We start from the raw sequence: 12,244 nt of genomic DNA, 5'->3' as shown, positions 1-12,244 counted from the left end.
TTGTTCATGTACAGCAAGAAATATTTGGTCATCCATAAGTCTGAGTCACAAAAACAAAAGGATGCGATGAGGCCACCAGTCGCAATTTCAGCCACTCATTCCATACGCCATGGATCCCACTCCACGAGGTCGGCACTGAGGATGTCAAGGCCACTGATCACCCGGGAGTAATTTCCATGATCTAGCTGGTGAGACAATCGCAGCCTGGCATGAATCCACCGATACCCCATCGTAGGCCTCATGTCATCGGCAATGCAATCGGAGATGGGAACTGAATAGTAGGTCTTGCTCACCCACGGTCGATAAACTGGGATATACTCCTAGCTCCAGAGCTGTATAAGGTGCAGGTAGACAGAAATAGATCCCATCTTCGTTGACTGCTGGGTTGCGGCACACAATCCTTGGTATGTAGCGGCCAACACAGCAGATCCTCAACTGTAAGGTGTCAGCTCGTACGGACGTAACACGAGCTGACCCGCTAACCATACAATATACGGAAGTACATAATCGTCTGCCGTGTTGCAGAACGTAATGTCTCCCAATAAGATGTACAAATACACCTCGTAATGCTACATAACTGTAGCCTCGTCCGCATCCGATGGGCAAGGATCGAATTGTGGTAGCCCATAAATCCATGACATGGAGAGCCCAACATCCTTCATGTCATATTGCACATTAAACCTACAAGATGCAGAGACTCAATGAACCATGAACCACCCTGCAACATATGAAATGCTTTATGTAACAAATAATTACCTGCCCTAAATATAACTCTTCCACTGCTCCTTTGCTGATCGTGAAAGTACTAACGGGGTGCCCCTTAGGTTACCAAATAAACGTGCATCACGTAAAGCATTAAAAACAGCACGTAAGTGATCCATATGTTTGACTTGCTATAAATCAATATGTCATCAAAGTAAACCACCACAAATCGTCCAATAAAAGCTCTTAAAACCTCATTCATCAAACGCATGAAAGTGCTAGGTGCATTAGTTAAACCAAAAGGCATTACTAACCACTCATATAATCCGAATTTAGTTTTGAAAGCTGTTTTCCATTCATCTCCAAGTTTCATTCTAATTTGGTGGTAACCACTACGCAAGTCGATCTTTGTAAAAATTACAGAGCCACACAACTCATCAAGCATATCATCAAGTCTAGGAATAGGATGGCGATATCGAATAGTAATGTTATTGATGGCTCTACAATCAACACACATACGCCAAGTACCATCTTTCTTAGGAACCAAAATCACAGGAACAGCACAAGGACTAAGGCTCTCACGTACATACCCGCGGTCCAAGAGCTCTTGGACTTGCCGCTGAATTTCCTTAGTCTCCTCGGGATTGGTTCGATACGCAGCATGATTTGGCAATGTTGCTCCCGGAATCAAATCGATTTGATGCTCTATCCCTCTCATAGGTGGCAGTCCCGGGGGTATCTCAGCTGGAAAAACATCCTCATACTCCTGCAAAAGGTTAGTGGCAGCAGGAGGTATCGAACTAATAACATCATCAAGCGAATACAAAACTCGTTTGCAAACCAAGGTGTAGCAAATATCATTATTAGAAATTTCAGCAAGGTCACTTTTTAGTGCAAGCATAACACCACCCTTCAATTTTATGCCCTCTACCTTAGAACTAGGTGCAGACTTATCCTTTTTAGGTGGGTAAAGAGAATTAGCAACTTGCTGATTTTCAGATTTAGTATCACGCAAATTAGCAGCTCGTTCTTTATCAGCTTGTACAATTTCAGCAGGGGTCATAGGAACCAAAGCAATTTTCTTTCCTTTATGCATAAAAGTATATGTATTACTTCTACCATGGTGTATAGCATCATTATCAAATTCCCAAGGTCGACCCAATAAAAGTGAGCAAGCTTCCATAGGTACCACATCACAGTCAACATAATCAGCATCATTAAACCACTGAAGGTTATATGGATGGGGGTGTTGGCGTGTGGTCAAGCCAAGCTTCTTGGCCAAATCTGAACTCACCAAATTATTACAACTACCTCCATCGATGATGACACGTGCTCGCCGATTTTGGATGACGAAGAAAATCTGGAACAAGTTATGGCGTTGCAGCTTCTCTGGTTGTTGTACCTTTGTGCTGAGCGCCCGCTGCACAATGATGCTTCTATAGGTCACTGTGTCATCACTGCCCAAGATTTCGTTGCTCTCCTCAACAACTGGTTCTTCTTCTTCTTCTTCCTCAATGTCAGAGGCGCTGATGTACCCATCTTCCGTTGCAATGTATGCCCGCTGACTTGGGCAATCCTTCTGCACATGACCGAAACCATGGCAGCGACGGCACTGAATGCCAGAGGTGTGTCCCGTTGATGCAACAGAGGAAGCACTCTTGGAAGGTCCCTGCAAAACAGAATTTTTACCTGAGCCTGAAGGTCGTGTAGTGACCGGATTTGGTGCCGTAGCTGCTTGTTGCTTGCTCGCTGGTGAGGGAGCCCTGTAAGTGGATGGTTTGGATAGCCCAAAGGATGGTCCTGTGCGCGGCGTGTATGTGGTGCTGGCCTTGTACTTGCCTTGATGCTCACGCCCCTGCAACTCCTTCTCTGCAAGCATAGCAAACTGAAACAACTGGTTGACATTGTTAAATTCTTTATAATCAATAATATCCTGGATTTCACGTCTCAAACCCGAATAAAATCGACAAATAGAATCTTCGTTTCCCTCTACTATGCCACAACGCATCAAGCCCTTTTGAAGCTCACCATAATAATCCTGCACAGATTTATCTCCCTGTTCTAAGCGCATCAATTTCTTACGCAGGTCTCTATGATAAGATGGGGGAACAAATCTATCACGCATAGCAACCTTAAGCTCTTCCCATGTACGAGGTGTGGCACCATCTGCAGCTAAACCAGTCCACCAAATAATAGAAAAATCTTTAAACTCACTAGTGGCTTGTCTAACTCTATGTTGTTCAGGTACTTGGTGGGCACTAAATTTTTGCTCTACTGTCATCTCCCAATCAAGATATCCCTCAGCATCATAATGTCCCGAAAAAGAAGGTATAGTAAATTTAACCTTAGCATAAGGATCTTCAGGAGCTCGATTATACATACCTCGATGGTGGTGGTGATGTGGAACGCCACCCATACCTGTGGTGTTAGTGCGAAGACGACGCCGTAATCTGTTTTGCAATGTCTCCGCTGGATCAACATTAACATCGTCATCATACAACTCATCACCGGTGTTGCTTCCATTCACATCTTCGTTGTGCACAGGACGGTTTTCCAACGCATTTACCCTGTCGGTGAGCTCGGATAACCGTTTGTCCACCCGCTCAACCGCGTTTGCGAGTTTCATCTCAATTATCGCTTCAGTGACAGCCTTGATGACTGTCTCCTTCATCTCCTTCTGAGCATTGTCTACAACAGCTTGTAGCTGCTCTTGGCTGACACACTCCTTGAAGTCCTTTGGCGTTTTATCTCCTTCAACTGACATTGTGGAAACAAACACAACAACAAACAGTGAAGGTTATCCCTAATAATCGTACTACAAAGGTGGAGTGGTGCCTCTCAATCAAGATCAGCAAAGGTAGAGACCTTACCAAGCTCTTACCAGGGTTCTTACCAGCAAAGCAAAGGATACCTGGAAGGCGTGCGAGCGATTGCAGGGATGCAAACCAGTGCTGTCCAGAAGAATCTGTGGAGCTTGGAAGGCACACAAAGAGAACAAATATGTATATGTGGAACACAAATCAGAAACAGATAGTAATGCAGAATTATAGTCCCAAGTACTTGTTCTCGTTGCTGGCCTAAAGTGTTGCAAGTACCAAGTATGTGTGATAAACAAGGTGGAGAAACAAGTATGATGGATAGCAAGAGCAACAGAAACAAAGAACTAAACAGCACACGCTAACACAGCTCACTTTGCCCTTCTCTATGTGCTCCTCTAGATATTGTTCCTCTTTTGCCCCTCTCTTTTTTCTATTTTTTTGGGCTGTCGTTGTTTTTTTGGCAAAATTCGACTTTTTCTTTTTATTTTTTTGATATTTTTTTTTCACTTAGGAGCACACAAGAGGGAACCACAGCAAATTTGAGCTTAAACAAGTGAAAGACGTGGCCTGTAGAATTTTCTGAAGTTCAGCCGGAAAATGAGAAAAATATTTGGAAATTGAAAACTCAAACTTCGGAGGCGAATTTGGGAATTCTGATTTCGCCGAACCCGACAAAGCGGGGACGAACGGATCCGAAACGCCGTTTCGATGCGAAAAACTCTGTGACTTTTCTGAAAATGGAGTTCGTACGCGAAAGTTATGCCCGATTTGATAAACGACTCCGAATTAGAGGACAAAACGGGAAGAAAGTGGGGAAAATATGCGACGGAGGCTAGGGTTTGATGGAAACGGTGGGGGAAAACACACGAACTGGACTCTAACACGACCTAACCAGCAACAAGACCTTGACCAGGACACAAACTCAACACGACGAACTCTGAAACTGAAATATGCAAAAGCTAAAGGCGCGGAAGGGTTGTAGGACAGGAGAAAAAAACGATATGGCAGTGGACTATGGAACGAAGGCGAAAACACTCGAAACTAACGGTAGATATGAACCTGACGGTATACCTGAAGCTCTGAATACCACTTAATATGAACAAGGGTTCCCGATCTTCCGAAAGGTTCTGGTAACTCTCGATTTGGTGGAAACGAGACACAAGTCGATCCGGCTTCCGAACAACACGATCCGAAACCCCGCAATCGCAGCACCACGTCTCCTCTGGTTATCAACCGGCGATGCACGGTTGACCTCACCAAGAAGGCTAAAGTCCTTGCCTGCGAATCGAAGAACACAAGCAAGAACAAGGAAGAATGCAACCAAATTGCAGATGAATGATTAATCTCACGAGTTGGGGTCTCACAAACCGACGAAACGGCGAAACTGTTCTTGACAGAATAATCTAAGCAAAACCCGCCCTAATGAGAGCGGCGGCGGCTGATAATAAGGGTCTAGGGTCGTCACACCCCCTGGTCATGCCCCCCTAATGGGCTCAACGACGATACACGGCCCAACGGACCAAAAACGGTGACGCAGCACCGGGACAGATTCTGGACGCTGACTTGTTTTGACGTTTCCTGTTGACTCAGAAGGAATTTGGACCTCAAACCAATGCCATTGGTTTCCTTATGAAATTATCTTTCCAACCATATGTGAATCGTCGAAAACGGAGTCCGGATGCGTCCTGGGCGTCCGTTTTACTGCTCGCTGGTCCTGGAGGTCGAGGCTGATTCGGACTCGAGTTGGACTGGACCTCCTGTTGTTGTTGGACGTCCTAGCTGCTCCTCCACGCCTCCAAGCCTTCCTCTATGTGTCTCCTTATCCTCTCCATGATTCCTAAGCAACACATAATCATTAGGTAGTAATCTATTCTCAAAATTATATAAAGAGTTGCTTAGGAACGAGCTCACCTCTAAATTTAATTGTCGTGCGCGAGCTCTTATGATTGGACCTTGAAAGTTCAATGGAGGATCATTGTATGTATCCGAGGGAGTGATGTCCTCATCATATGCCTACTCCGAAGGTGAGCAGGAGCAGCAGAGGCGCGACGACGTCGACTATTTGGAAGAGCGCCGGCGGCGTGCCGCCGTCCGAGCAGCCCGCTACCAGCAAAGCCTACGGCGCTACCATCAGTGCCACGTCTGAGCCCGGTCCCTCGAGGTGGGGGATCTAGTTCTCCGACGCATCCAGTCGCGCAAAGGAAGGAATAAGCTGTCCCCTATGTGGGAAGGCCCTTTACCGTGATCGATGTCCCGTGAGAAGGCTGTTTCCGGTTGGCAGCAGAAGATGGGCAGTCGCTCCCCAACCCGTGGAACATCGAGCACCTGCGCAAGTTCTTCCCGTAGATGGCCATGTTGCGGGCTCAGGTCAACCAGGCCAGGGGCTTCCCCCCGCCCAAGTGGACCGGGGGCTACCACTAACTGGGTAAGTCACCCAACCTTGTAAAAAAATTGTCAATACAGTATGAATATCAATGTGCAATCCTTATGTCAAATTTCATTATTCTGGATTCCATATGTTTAATCTGTCGGGTGAGATGCTCGATTGTGCGAGAAAAGTTCGCTCTCTCATTTTCCCCGTTGATAAAAGAATCCCGATCGGTATGCGCGCGGGCAGTTGCCGCTGACTTACGTCTGTCGTGGTAGGCTGTGGTGTTCGGTGTCGTGGCAGGCTCCCGGGCACTACCGAGTCCTTGGTGTTCTCGGGTAATCCTATCGCTCGAGCCTCTCGAGTAGTCCAGAGCCTAGGCCCCAGGGGCGGGCTGTCGGTGCTCGGTCTGGTCTGTCATACCCGGGCGCCACCGAACCATAGGACCTCTGGGTTATACCTCTACCTGCTCTTGTCCGTCGGTCTGGGTATTTGATAGGTCTCGGGTCGAAAACGAGAGCAGTCTATAATGAGTACTGCACTAACAGAGCGCACCAAGCAAAGAATTTCTCTATTTTTTCTCAAGTCAACAGATCGACAATCAAAAGCAAAAGCAGCTCGACCGCGAGGGCCTCTGTGCCCAGGTCGCTGCTCAGCCCCAAGGGTCCTCGGGTGGTCCTACCGCTCAAGCGTGAGTGGTCGAGATCGCCTGACCCCGGGCTCCTCATGCGCCCCTTGGTGCTCGGGCGCCCTAACCGTGGGAACCAAGTCCCCAGGCACCCCGAGCTCGGAGCGCATACCCCTCCTGGATCGGTTGGCCGAAAAGCTGACAGCTGTTCGAACGACAGAACGGTCCGTAGAAAGGTGTACCGGTACATGCGGTAATGTCCGATCGAAGTCTTTCATGGTGGTTGTGGTGTTCGGTCCGCTTGTAGGGCCCTGAGCACTACCGAGTCCCTGAGGTTCTCAGGTAATCCTACCACTAACTGGGTAAGTCACCCAACCTTGTAAAAAATTGTCAATACAGTATGAATATCAATGTGCAATCCTTATGTCAAATTTCATTATTCTGGATTCCATATGTTTAATCTGTCTGGTGAGATGCTCGATTGTGCGAGAAAAGTTCGCTCTCTCATTTTCCCTGTTGATAAAAGAATCCCGATCGGTATGCGCGCGGGCAGTTGCCGCTGACTTACGTCTGTCGTGGTAGGCTGTGGTGTTCGGTGTCGTCGCAGGCTCCCAGGCACTACCGAGTCCCTGTGGTTCTCGGGTAATCCTATCACTCGAGCCGCTCGAGTAGTCCGGAGCCTAGGCCCCAGGGGCGGGCTGTCGGTGCTCGGTCTGGTCTGTCATACCCGGGCGCCACCGAACCATAGGACATCTGGGTTATGCCTCTACCTGCTCTTGTCCGCCTGTCTGGGTATTCGAGAGGTCTCGGGTCAAAAACGAGAGCAGTCTATAATGAGTACCGCACTAACAGAGCGCACCAAGCAAAGAATTTCTCTATTTTTTCTCAAGTCAACAGATCGACAATCAAAAGCAAAAGTAGCTCGATCGCGAGGGCCTCCGTGCCCAGGTCGCTGCTCGGCCCCAAGGGTCCTCGGGTGGTCCTACCGCTCAAGCGTGAGTGGTCAAGATCGCCTGACCCCGGGCTCCTCATGCGCCCCTTGGTGCTCGGGCCCCGGCCGTGGGAACCAACTCCCCGGGCACCCCGAGCTTGGAGCGCATACCCCTCCTGGATCGGTTGGCCGAAAAGCTGACAGCTGTCCGGTGAGTGGTTAAATTCAGACGATTTTACATTCAGTAATATTTTGTTCCCGAGTCGTCCTCGGGGGCCCTCGTACTCTAATCTGCTCGGTGAGATGGTCTCCTCGCGCACAAAACCCTACTGCGTGTCCACTTTTTCCTAGAACAACAGAACGGTCCGTAGAAAGGTGTACCGTACGTGCGGTAATGTCCGATCGAAGTATTTCATGGTGGTCGTGGTGTTCGGTCCGCTTGTAAGGCCCCGAGCACTACCGAGTCCCTGGGGTTCTCGGGTAATCCCATCGCTCGAGCCGCTCGAGTAGTCCGGAGCCTAGGCCCCAAGGACGGGCTGTCGGTGCTCGGTCCAGTCTGTCCTAAGCCCGGGCACCACCGAACCGTGGGGACTTTTGGTCGCATTTCCGCCCGCACGTGTCTCCAGTCTACTGGCTGAGTGGTCGCAAGGTGGAAAAGTGTTCACCGGTCATGGCGTGCTCGGTGCTGGATCGATCTATCTCCCGAGCAAGGAAGTTCGTGCCTTTGTCTTTTGACTTAGTCGTTGCAGACTCGCGAGGGCTCGGGGGCTGAACGCGCCGAGAAGGACGGTCAGGGCGATTTCGTTCTCGGGGAAGGAAAGGTCGGGGTCGGTCCGACTGAGTACTTCTCAGGGCATCAAGTGAAAATAGCAGAAACTACACCAAGCACTTGGAAGAATACTGGAGTTGCGACCCCAAAGAAAGGCCTCCATTATATTCACAAAAAAGGGACAGTGTTTCTAAGGGATCACTCCCATATTTACATCAAGTCAAAAAGAAAAGAAGAAGAAAAAACTACTACAAAAGCCTAGTCGGAGTCGGAGCCTTCGCTGTTGCTCCTCGGCACTGGGGGTGACGGCGCCTCCCGCGTGAGTCGGCCGCCACCGCGGCGGCGGTGCTCCAAACTGCCTCCCAGGGGGCCTCCTCCTCGGCTTCAACCACCCCTTCCTGAGCTGGCTCCAGCGGGAAGTTCGGGTCCCGGCTCCGGTAGCAAGCCAGGACGTGTTCGGCCACTGCCTGGGCCAAGCCACGACCCTCCCGGGCGGCGAGTTCTTGGACGGCCTGGGGCAGCGCCTCGAGGCGCTCGCAGACCTTCTGGAAGCCTAGGGCAAACCGGCTGGGGCCCGCCCCCTTCTCCTCCACGAGAATTTGCCCGAGCCCGGCCACCATCACAGACCGCTGCATCCGCCGGAGGGTGTCCTCTAGCATCAGCTGCAGGCTGGCCGGTTCAACTGAGGCGGCCTCGAGCTCCTCCGTCACGGTCCGCAGCCGCTCCTCGAGCCCCTGGCCCCCGGCCACATCGGCAGAGCCAGCGCCGGGTGCCTGGCCCTCAGCCAGCTTCACCTGCCCCACAAGGCGGACAGGGCCTGCTCGTGGGCAGCCAGCTCTGCCTCGGACATGGCGGCCCGCTCCTCCCTAGCAGTAGCGGCCGCCGCCGCCTCGGTAGCCTCCGCCTCCCGGTGGGCCATCAGATCCTCCTGGGCGCCCAAGCCCGCCGCCGTTATCTCGGCGTCGGTCTCGCGAATCGCGACGTCCTCCTCCCGGCGTTGGAGCTCCCCTTCGACGTGCTAGAGCTCCTCTGCCCAGTATTGGAGCTCGGCGCGGGTCCGGTCGACCTCGTCCTTCTGACAGGCTAGGTCCGCCTGGAGGGCCTCTGCTGCCCTCTCGTGGTTCACGGCCGCCTCCTCCCGCTCCTGCGCCTACCTCTCCCTGGCGAGGGCCCCGACAGCCTGCTGCCGCGATGCCTCGGCCAGGCGAGCGGTATCTTCCCGCTCCCGTGCGACCTCCGCGTGGGCGTCTTCCAGAGTCTTCTGCTCCCGCGCGACCTCCACGCGGGCCTCCTCCAAGGCCTTCTGCCCCTCCTCCATAGCGTGCTGCTCGTCCTCGTTGGCGGTGCGCGCCGCGGCAAGGCGGGAGTCGAAAACGTGCCAAGCCGCGGTAAGCTGCGCTCTCTCTGTGGCCAGAGCGGCGCGCTCCACCTCTCGCTACGCCATCTCCTCCGCTACGGCCGCCTCCAGCCACCCGATCACCTCCCGGGCGCTCCCAAGCACGACCGGGAGAGGGTTGGCGGGTTGGCTGGGCGGCGACTGGGCGCTGGGTCCCCTGCGAGCCTCCCCCGGGGGGCTCGGGGTCCCCGAAAACTGCCACGCGGTCACCCGCCCCGCACTTGGCGCGCTCAGGGCGGGCTCGGACGGCGCCGAACACTCGGGCGGCGACTGCGTTTCTGTCTCGGTCGCCGCGTCCGCCGGCCCTGGCTCCGCCGCCCCCGCTAGCCTTGGCTCTGCCACCGCGCTCTCCAGCCCTGGCTCCGCCGGTGCACTCGGCTCGGGCGCGCTTGGCTCGAGGGCTGGCGCCGACCTCGGCGCCTCCGGCCGCCCCTGGCTCTCGGCGACGCCCGTAGGCGGCCTACAAGAGAAGAATGGGATCAAAACTCAGAATTTAGTCCGGGCAAAGCACGCCCAGGAAAGACTACAAGATGAAACTTACGTGGTTGTGGGTCTTCGGTACTGCCACCTTGCTGCCAGAATCCTGAACTCCGGGCTCGATGGCGTTGGCCCGAAGTCCTCCCTCCTTCTCTTCCACCTGGGGTTCTGTGGTGCCGCCGCGTGGTCTCCGGGCGCCGAATCGGGCCCAAGCAGACCAAAGTGCTGTTCCAGAACCGCAGATGCCACCCCCACTGACGGCCCCGCGCTGGACGACTGGCCGTCCCGGCTTCCCCCCTCGCGTGCCAACGGCGATGACGGGGACCCTGGCACAGGAATAAAGAGCCGGGGGCGCTTTCCCCGGTCCTCAGGCACCGTCGCCACCCCGCTACCGGCGGTGCCTCCTCCTCCGATGCGGTGGCTGCTGCCCGCAGCAGCCCTACTGCTGGACTGCGGCTCGCCGCTTGCGGCGCCCGGACCACCAGTCTGCGCCAGATCGCTTGCGGCCTCCTCGCCGGCCGTCTCATCCACCCCGGGGGTCTCGGTGGTCTTGGGACTCTGGCGCCTCGGACGGTCGACAAACCTCTGGGCATCGAACTCCGGCAGCTTCGCCTGAATCGCCACGTGGTCAGGATTGCTGTAGAGCGCCATCTCTTTCCACGGGAGCTCCGCTCGGCTCAGGTCATCCACCCCGGTCACCACCCGGAACATGCCCCTCAACTCCGGCATGCCCAGGTCCCAATCCTCGTCGATCTGGGTCCGGGTGATATCCTCGGGGCTGGTGTAAAGCCAACAAGGCCGGGCCCGCTCCCGCAGGGGCTCCAGGCGACGGTGCTGGTAGTCCGCCACCACCATCACCGAAGTGAGCTCGGCCTCATGCAGGAACTCGATGCATTCCAGGACCGGCTCCAGCCGCGCGTCCATCGGCGGCAGCACCTCCCAGGTCGCCTTCTGGGGTTAAGTCGCCACCTCCGGCAGGGTCAGATGGTCGTGGGGGTCGACGTCGATGTAGAACCAGTCGTGCCGCCATTCCTCCCACTTGCTTCGCAGCACCTGGGGAATGTATCGCTCCCCCAGGCCGTCCCGCAGCCGGAAGCTGCAGCAGCCAGCGATGTCCGCGGTGGAGAAGCCCCTCTTCTTCCCGGCCGACCGCAGCGCGAAGATGTGCCGGAAGAGCGTCACCGACGGCGGCACCCCCATGAACATCTCGCAGAAGTGGGCGAAGACCGCCAGGATGATGACGGAGTTGGGGCTGAGGTGCACCAACTGGATCCCGTAGGTGTCAAGGATTTGGAGGAAGAACGTTGAGAACGGCGGCACCAGCCCGGCTGCCACGAAGGAGGTGAAGAGGACGATGCGCCACGGGCGATTTGTCGCCGGCGGGAAGCTCGCCGACGTCACCACCAAAGCCCCCTGCTAGCCTTCGGGGACCAGCAACTTCCGAATCTTCCTCACCGCCTCCTCGTTCGACAGGTGGGACTCCGGCAGCACACTGTCGGGAGTCCTATCGCGGCGGCTTCCTCCTGCTCGTGGCATTTCGTCGGGGCGGGGGATGATCTAGACGGTGGAGAAGGGAAGGTGCTCTGATCGCCTAAGGAGAGTCTAGCGCAAAGAGGGCAAGAGCTTGATCGCGAGATGGCGTAACGAGGGGGGCGGTTCTTTCCCCACCGCAGCGCACCCGGCAGGACGGTTTCCTCGATCGACGCAACCGCCAGGAGAGTCTCCCACCGGTCGTGCGGCGTCAGCGGTTGCCAGGCGTATTTTCCTCAATTTGCGCGGCTGACGCGCGTGCCGCTTGCTCCGTCATCACGCGCCGCCCGTCCCGTTATCACACGCCTCGGGAGTCGTTTGGACACACGTCCGTTCGGCTCCCCGTTGGGCCGTACCAAAGGCCCAGACCGGAGGGACCACCTTCTGAAAGCTCGCCACGTGGCGTCCGTGCTGGCTTCGGCCTCGTTCGCGACGAAGGGCCCATCCGCAGTCTCTGGGCCATTGCCTGCCAATGGGCCCGGGGGCTATTGTCGGTGTATCAGGAACCGGGGGTCCCTGAATCCCGAGGCCAGGCCAGCCATCCGCCACATGGCGCCATCCCACGGAGTCTCTCCTGCAAGATGAGAAAAGATCAAGTCCCGGGAGAAGGCGCTCGGGGCCACA

At 54.6% G+C, this 12,244-nt stretch overlaps 1 protein-coding gene across 1 annotated transcript; it reads right to left on the bottom strand.

Moving 5' to 3' along the window:
• Nucleotides 1–698: 698 nt before the first annotated feature.
• Nucleotides 699–10,741, bottom strand: LOC133904516 (uncharacterized). Its single transcript, XM_062346013.1, has 3 exons — nucleotides 10,155–10,741; nucleotides 9,835–10,073; nucleotides 699–718 (listed from the first exon to the last, which is right to left on the bottom strand). The coding sequence occupies exons 1-3, from the start codon at nucleotides 10,739–10,741 to the stop codon at nucleotides 699–701; spliced, it is 846 nt and encodes a 281-aa protein (XP_062201997.1).
• Between the last annotated feature and the right edge of the window lie 1,503 nt (nucleotides 10,742–12,244).

Source organism: Phragmites australis, chromosome 22 (assembly GCF_958298935.1).
Source record: "Phragmites australis chromosome 22, lpPhrAust1.1, whole genome shotgun sequence".
Classification (NCBI taxonomy): Eukaryota; Viridiplantae; Streptophyta; class Magnoliopsida; order Poales; family Poaceae; genus Phragmites; species Phragmites australis.
This window is presented reverse-complemented; position numbering and strand designations above follow the sequence as displayed.